Here is an 8,436-nt window from a genome sequence, read left to right on the forward strand (position 1 = left end):
ACTCAGGGAGATGGAGAGTGTGACAAAGGTGTTCCCCAGCCAGCACTCTGAGGAGTACAATCCACCTGGGGAGGCACCTCCAGACGGCCCAGCCCTCAGAGCCGGTCATCTTGATGCTGACAGCAAGGCGAAGAAGACATTGCACTGCCAGGCCCAGCGCCTGGCCTCCGCCTTCTCCTCCGCCCTCAATGGCTAGGTCTTCCACATTGACGAGGCCGACCAGGACGGCGACAGAACCTGAAATCTGTTTCACAGATTCTTCATAGTAGTGCTATTATCATCATCATATAGGGCAGGGTTCCCCAACGAGCAGCCCCCAGGTAATTGTATGTGGCACCCCAAGTTTTCTGTGCAAAAAATACAATAAACGAAATAAAGGGTTTAAAAAAAACAATTAATTGTTGGACATAAAAGACTAAAAACACCAGCAAATCAACTACCAGTCATTTTAAATTTTGGAAATCTGTTACGAAGTATTCCTACGCATAATAAAGAGATATCGTGAGTGTATAGCGACGTTATCATTACTCATAGCATATCATTAAGTGTTGTTACTTTTCTATTATTTCTTTGGCCTGGTATTGTATCATTAATACAAGGTTGGTATCGTGAAAACACTACAGTGTTAGGCCAAGTTATCGTTACTCATTGTATATTATTAGAACTTTTACTATTTAGTGTCATTTTAGAATTCTATTATTTCTCTATTTTTCTTTCTTTCTGCATTGTTAGTCTACACCTGTTGTTTACGAAGCATGTGACAAATACAATTTAATTGGATATTGATTGGATTTATGTGATGGTATACAAATTTAAGCAAGGTTTGAAATTATGTTTTAGTCAAATGTTATCTTTTTTGGGCTTCTTGAGGTCAATTTTCAGTCTGCATTATTATTTGTATTTATGTTCTGGCCCCCTGAACATCTCTCAAGAAAAAAAACATTGTGAATGTTTTGCAGCTGGCTATTGCTTCTGGGTGTTTGTGTGTATAGTATTTATGAGAGACCAGGTTGATAATGATGGATAACTTCTTTTAAAGAGGAAAACTAGTGTGAAAAAAGGTATTAGTTAGGCCTCAGAACGGAAAAGGTGTCCCAAATAACCAGCAGGTGGAGAAATAAAATGTAGTGTAATAGTTGTCACACAGTGACCTCTCCAGTTTCTCAGGAGACGCAAGTTTAAAATAAAGACATCTTCGAGATGATCGGCCAATAAGTATTGCAATTTTATTTGATTTGCAAAGTCATACACGCACGTGTCAAAATATACACTGGTAGAAATGTATTTGTCCCTTCACTGTAAATCATGTAGTGGTTTCTACAAAACTGGCTAACTTAAAATACTTCCGACCTGCTATATGTCCCTAATCTCCAACTTTGTCTTTAAAATTCCCATAAGGTGGCTGAGGTACAGTACACGTTAGCCCCATACAATGAAAAGCCCATTGTAAATACTATCCATATTATAAATACTATTATTTAACCTACCTCGCATACTAATTTAGAAGACACAATCTCTTCATATTTGTCCCTAAATGTTTCATCCTTCTCTACCAAAAGAAAACCTTGTGCAAAAGTAACAAGAAGAAACAAAACCAGCCCCAGTGTTGCCACCCATAAGGTCAAACAATATCACTGCCGTCTTCTCTCCTCTTCTCACTTTATGTTGGGAGGGGCTAAGGAGAGAGGGAAGGTGCTGATTGGTTAATTTGTATTTTTTCTCCACCCTACTTGCCTGGGCTGGCTACATAACTATATAACTACAGGAAGTTGTGGTATTAGGGGAGGAGTCTCCCTTTCTATGGCCAAAACCAAGCCAAGACGGTTGCTCAGGCTCAGGCAGACGCCTTGCTCCCCCCTCGGAATGGAAACACCATCCGAGGTCTCTAAAGCCAGAAAACAGAGGTGGGCATAACCAGTTAATTGGGAACGAGGGTTATTGTGTGATAAGACTATCATTATGAACAACAGAAGATCTACATTGTAAAGTGATGTGTTATCGACATAGCCATCCATCAATGGGATCTTATTCAAAGGCCGATTAATATACAGATAATACATTTAACAGTGGAGGTTGGTAAAGAGAAGACGGCTCATAGCAATGGCTTGAATGGAATGTTAGCCATTACAATGAACATGTCCTTCGATTTAAAGTGACACCAGCCACCGCTCACATATCAAAACATTCAATTCAAGGGGGAGGAAAGTACATGATTAGGACACAACAGATCTCAGCCTCCAGAGTTGTGATCCTGGATTATTTCTACTTCAGGTCAAGGGTCAAATGAGGAGAACAGGATAAGTGGAAAAGATTGCATAATATGCAACTGCTGGAGATAGTACCAAAGGTCACACAGAACTAGGTGTCAAAAGAGGGGTGGGGTGAGGTAGACCTATTACACACACACACACACTTCTCTACAATAGAACAGCCATGTCAATATGCCTTCTAAAATAGTTAGTATAAAAGCTTGACCTTTTATAGAATGTCATAACAATATCAATCATATGATAAATCAGCAATACTGCTATGTAACATGAGTTGATTTAAAGGCCCAGTGCAGTCAAAATTACATTTGTTGTGTATCATATTGTACAAGAGCTGAATAAACAAACATTGGTTTCCTCATTGGAAAAACATACATCAGTGTTATTTCCTTATTTGAAAATATAATCTACACAGGGCCATCTAATCACCAGGTTTGCATGAGCAGGGGTTTTGGCTTTCCGTGGTGACACAAAAAGCCATTTTCATGTAGCGAATAAAAATCTGAAGTTCAATGTGTTTCCATTGCATTTTGAAACTCTACTGATAGTTTTGTAAAAAAAAAAAGTTCAGTTCAATAGCAAATGTGCCTACTCTGGTTTACCTGACAAGATTATTATGGATAAGAGCGAGAATGTTTATTTGTCAAATGGATGTCAAGCATCGATCATCATGTCAGCAGAATAAGACCCTCAATATTTATTGTAAAGCAGCATCAAAATCCCTTTGCACTTTCACAAGCCTGTGAAGTTCATACATTTATTTAATCTGAAGCCTAATAAACCATATGGTAACACTGGTATGACCACTAGATGGCACATGACACTTACTATTGAAACCAGTCTAGGGCCTACCAATGCTGTATGGGCTGCATGTCTCAGAGTAGAAGTGTTAATTTAGGATCAGGTCCCCCTCTAAATATCCTGTTCATGTTGGGATAAATGTAAACTACATCATTAGTGGGATAAAGTTTGGTCAGAGAGTGAAAGAGGAGGGCACGTCACATCTATCTAACGTTTAAACTTACAAGGCACCAATGAGTTTGCAGGAAAAGCTTATTTCTTCTTTCCTCCTAATGACTTGCTCTCAGTTTTTTTCTTCTGTGCCTTGTAGAACAAAAGACACCTTTATGTTAACACAAGATGGCGGTGGAGGGATTTTATAGAGTAATAAAGCTGGTAGATAGTCTAAGGACCAAGGCCACAGTTATTGGGTGAAGTTACCCCTAGCCACTGATCTTGGGTCAGTTTAAAAAAGTTTCCCCACTAGTGCTAAGGTTAGGATTGAGGAAGCTGAGTCTCGATCTGCACATAGGGGAAACTTCACCCCTGAGCCAGTTATTATCATCACTACGCTGCTGTAGTAGTGCCTTGTAACAGGACATACCGCATCTACACACAATAAAAGGAAAGCAATGATGAGGCAGAGGTGTCATGCACTTAATTTTTTCAAGGGGGAACTGATGGCCAAATTCGATATCTTTGAATTAATTATGCATTGAAGAAACATTTATTTTGTATTTTCAGCAAACAAATGTATAAAAGGACCCCCATTTTCAATGGCCATGACACATTCAGCTTAACTTCAGTCAATTCAGGAAAATAATTAAACACAATTTTAACTACAAATGCCCATGTTCTCTATTGTTTTTTTCTTCTCAAGAGTCTGTATAATGAGTCAGCCATAATGTATTCCATGTTTGTTCCATTTATTTTTAACATACAATGTAAATGAAATTGACCTCGATTCTTGAGGTCAACGAGGTGTGAGGAGAAGGGTTTTACCTCAGTCATGGCATCGTCAATCTGTTTAAGTTCTTCATAGTGGTCTCGAGAATCCCGCAAAGGCTGCACCATAATCTCCTCAATCTGGGGAAAAAGCTAGGACACACATTTAGATGTAGTCATTTAAGAGTGGCTCAGAACATGAAAGTTTGTCATCCCATTAGCTTTTTGTCCCAAAATAGTTTTCATCCATTATCCTACAAAAAAAATGTTTTAAGTCACCTGCCACCACTGATTTACATCCATAGATTAACCTCTACCGGGAAGGTTGAGCTAATGTGCGCTAATGTGATTAGCATGTTGTTGTAAGTAACAAGAACATTTCCCAGGACATAGACATGTCTTACATGGGCAGAAAGCTTAAATTCTTCTTAATCTAGCTGCACTGTCCAATTTACAGTTGCTATTACAGTGAAAAAATACTATGCTATTGTTTGAGGAGAGTGCACAACAACAAAAAACTAGTATCACGGCAACTGGTTTGATACATTCACCTCTGAAGGTAAATAATGTACTTACATTCAGTAACCTTGCTCTGATTTGTCACCCTGAGGGTCCCAGAGATAAAATGTAGCATAGTTTTGTTTGATAAAATTTATTTTTATATTCAAATGTAGGAACTGGGTTCTAAAGTTTGAACCCCTGTCCAGGAAACCGCCCCACAGTGTTATAGCATACATTTTTGTTGGCAAACATTTTGGATTGTTGAATCTCACTCTGGATCTCAGTCACAGGCTCACTTGGGAACAGAAACACACCTTCATAACAGTCTCAAACATGGGAATGAGGACGAATTTGATGAAGCCAATCTGAGCGGTGGGTTTGGTCACTTTGTCCCGATCCATGAACGGAGCTACTGGGAGACCCTCAGATTTCTCTCTGTCACTCTGAACACAAAAACAGATAATGAAAGCCTATACAGAACATTTGCTTCTTTCCTCATTGGAAAGAAAGAGGCACACCTCCCCACACCCATTGGCAAATGCATATATAGTTTGCCTTAAACCAAGGATTTGTGTGATTTCATGAGATAAGAAATGTAAATATCTTTAAGGTGAAAATACTTCCTTGCAACATTAAAGGTTGGTCAAGACTCGTGGACATCTATCGTTGACAAATACACGTACCATAAATGGTAGTAACATCTGTTGACAGACTGTGGGATTCAACGACTAATGAGAACTTTGTTCCAGTACACAACTGTTTTGTCACTAATCGTTTGGACAAATCTGAATTTCACAGGCTCTCACATTTTGGAAGGGGAAGGGACATTTGTCCCATAGACATGCCCGAAACTGGCTGAGAGTTTTCATTTGGAGGGGTGGAGACTTTGCTACTCTTGTCTCCCCCCCAGAACTATTTGCACAATTTTTGTTCTGTGACCGAGATTAGTCAAGACTATACTTTTTCTTCACAAAAAAGCAGTAACTCACCTGCATAAAGTATTCCTCCAGCAGGCAGTCTAGCCAGGGCTCGGCCACCTCCGTGGGTCTCACCTCATTGGAGATGTCACAGCACTTGATCAACACCAGCTTTAGCTGCACAGAGACGCAACAACAATCCTCAATCATAACGGATGTAACACCTAACAACCTTGTAAAGAGGTTCAGACGTCTTGGCATTAACGTTAAGGTGCTGGGTTGTCCATTGCTAGACCCGGGTTTGGGCATCCCCCAAAGTCTCTGCAATACATTTGACACATGCTGTATATCAACGTTGACTTGAGGATATACGTAATTGCATACATACACATGTCACATGCTTGTGGTTGGTGAAGTCAAAGTTGTCCACGTTCTGCTTGAAGGAGTCCAGTATCTCACCGTGTCTGGCCATATCTGTGGCTAAGATGAGAGTGATGATAGCCTGCCAAGGTCACAAATAATATCATTATACTACACTAGAAACCAATCCTGGCCAAAATCATAAACAAAAGCCATCCTCTGTGCAAAACTATCCCTGTTTTTAGGTGGTGATGTGAAATACCATTTATTTTACAATAATGTTGGTTTCTATTCATGGTAGGCTATACACAGTGTACAAAACATTAGGAACACCTGCTCTTTCCATGACCTAGACTGACCAGGTGAATCCAGATGAGCTATGATCCCTTATTAAAGTCACTTTTTAAATCCACTTCAAATCAGTACAGAGGAAGGGGAGGAGACAGGTTAAAGAAGGATTTTTAAGCCTTGAGACAATTGAGACAATGATTGTGTGTGTGCGCCATTCATAGGGTGAATGACAAAAATATTTAAGTGCCTTTGAACGGGGTATGGTAGTAGATGCCAGGCGCACCGGTGTGAATGTGTCAAGAAGTGCAACGCGGCTGGGTTTTTCATGCTCAACAGTTTCCAGTGTGTATCAAGAATGATCCACCACCCAAAAGACATCCAGCCAACATGACACAAATGTGGAAAGCACTGGAGTCAACATGGGCCAGCATCCCTGTGGAATGCTTTCGACAACTTGAACAGCCCATGCCTGATGAATTGAGGCTGTTCTGAGGACAAAAGGGGGTACAACTAAATAATAGGAAGGTGTTCCTAATGTTTTGTTCACTCAGTGTATAGTTATCCTAACTTAGCTAAACCCCATTTTTAGCTTCTGAACTATAATACATGCTACTTCACAAATGCTTTGTTATTCAAATTGCAGTGAGGTCCTTGCTGTGAGAAACCTGGTGCCTCACCTGTCTGAGGTGTTTGAAGGCCTCCGTTTCTATGTTGGCGAAGATGTTACACTCTGGCATGGAGATGATCTGGAAGGCCACGGCACAGTGATGGTTCTCCAGGGGCGAGATGTCGTTGTAGCGCACCGCCAGCTCTGTGTGAGCGTTAATCTGGTACCTGCCACAGGACATAGCATTAGCACACAAGTATATTCAGATCTCTCCAGATATGTTAAATCTGTTTCTAAGTCCGGGCTCTAGCTGGGCCACTCAAGGACATTCAGAGACATGTCCCGAAGCCACTCCTGCATTGTCTTGGCAGTGTGCTGAGGATCGTTGTCCTGTTGGAAGGTGAACCTTTGCTCCAGTTTGAGGTCCCCCTCTCCCTCCTCCCCTTTCTTATTTAGTAAGTTTAATTGTTTTCATTGCTGTTCTTATTATAAGTAAGTTTTCATCCAGGATTTTCTGTACTTTGCTCCGTTCATCTTTGCCTCCCTGAAGAAGGCCCTTCTCCCCTGATTTCTCAGTTTGGCTGGGCTGACAGCTTTCGGAAGAGTCTTGGTGGTTCCAAACTTCTTCCATTTAAGAATGATGGAGGACACTGCATTGTTGGGGACCTTAATGTTGCAGACATGTTCTGGCACCCTTCCCCAAATCTGAGCCTCACCATAATTGAATAATTTTTTAAATAATAGATGTGCAAATATTGTACAATCTACATGTGCAAAGCTCTTAGAGACAGATTCACAGCTGTAATTGCTGCCAAAGGTGATTCTAACATGTATTGACTCAGGGTTGTGAATACTTATGTAAATTAGATATTTATGTATGGATTTTTTATACATTTGCAAAAATGAAGAACTTATCCAATAACTTATCCTCTGCAGCAGAGGTAACTCTGTGTCTTCCTTTCCTTTGGCGGTCCTCATGAGAGCCAGTTAACTCTAATGAACTTATCCTCTGCAGCAGAGGTAACTCTGGGTCTTCCTTTCCTTTGGCGGTCCTAATGAGAGCCAGTTAACTCTAATGAACTTATCCTCTGCAGCAGAGGTAACTCTGGGTCTTCCTTTCCTTTGGCGGTCCTCATGAGAGCCAGTTTCATCATAGCACTTGATGGTTTTTGCGACTGCACATTTTACGTATTGACTGACCTTCATGTCTTCAATCAATGATGGACTGACGTTTCTCTTTGCTTATTTGAGCTGTTCTTGCCATAATATGGACTTGGTCATTGACCAAATAGGGCCACACCTACCTTCTCACAACACAACTGATTTGCTCAAACTCATAAAGATGGACAGAAATTCCACAAATTAACTTTTAACAAGGCATAACTGTTAATTGCAATGCATTCCAGGTGACAACCTCATGAAGCTGGTTGAGAGAATGCCAAGAGTGTTCAAAGCTGGCATCAAGGCAAAGGGTGGCTACTTTGAAGAAAAATATACTTTGATTTGTTAAAATTTTTTTTGGTTACTACATGATTCCATACGTGTTATTTCTTCACTACTATGCTACAATGTAGAAAATAGTAAAAATAAAGAAAAAGCCATGAATGAGTAGGTGTATCCAAACTTTTGACTGGTACTATATATAGACATAAACAGTGGGGAGAACAAGTATTTGATACACTGCCGATTTTCCTACTTACAAAGCATGTAGAGGTCTGTAATTTTTATCATAGGTACACTTCAACTGTGAGAGACAGAATCTAAAACA

General features: G+C 40.2%; 1 protein-coding gene across 3 annotated transcripts in view; it reads right to left on the reverse strand.

The window, feature by feature from the left end:
- Positions 1 to 1,206: 1,206 nt before the first annotated feature.
- pde9ab (phosphodiesterase 9ab) overlaps positions 1,207 to 8,436 on the reverse strand; it is a 16,494-nt gene continuing 9,264 nt past the window's right edge. The window contains exons 13-18 of one of the 3 annotated variants that reach the window (XM_036989847.2): positions 6,739 to 6,895; positions 5,799 to 5,912; positions 5,483 to 5,587; positions 4,808 to 4,936; positions 4,050 to 4,145; positions 1,207 to 1,675 (exon numbers count right to left, since the gene is read on the reverse strand). In XM_036989847.2, the coding sequence (XP_036845742.2) occupies positions 1,661 to 1,675; positions 4,050 to 4,145; positions 4,808 to 4,936; positions 5,483 to 5,587; positions 5,799 to 5,912; positions 6,739 to 6,895 (616 nt within the window). In that variant the 3' untranslated portion in view covers positions 1,207 to 1,660. Of the gene's footprint in view, positions 1,676 to 3,230; positions 3,372 to 3,778; positions 4,146 to 4,807; positions 4,937 to 5,482; positions 5,588 to 5,798; positions 5,913 to 6,738; positions 6,896 to 8,436 lie in introns of those variants that run through there. The other 2 variants (XM_036989843.2, XM_021617675.3) reach the window with 2 other exon arrangements.

The sequence above is a fragment of the Oncorhynchus mykiss genome, chromosome 10 (assembly GCF_057628025.1).
Source record: "Oncorhynchus mykiss isolate SJ-2025 chromosome 10, ASM5762802v1, whole genome shotgun sequence".
In the NCBI taxonomy this organism is placed as follows: domain Eukaryota; kingdom Metazoa; phylum Chordata; class Actinopteri; order Salmoniformes; family Salmonidae; genus Oncorhynchus; species Oncorhynchus mykiss.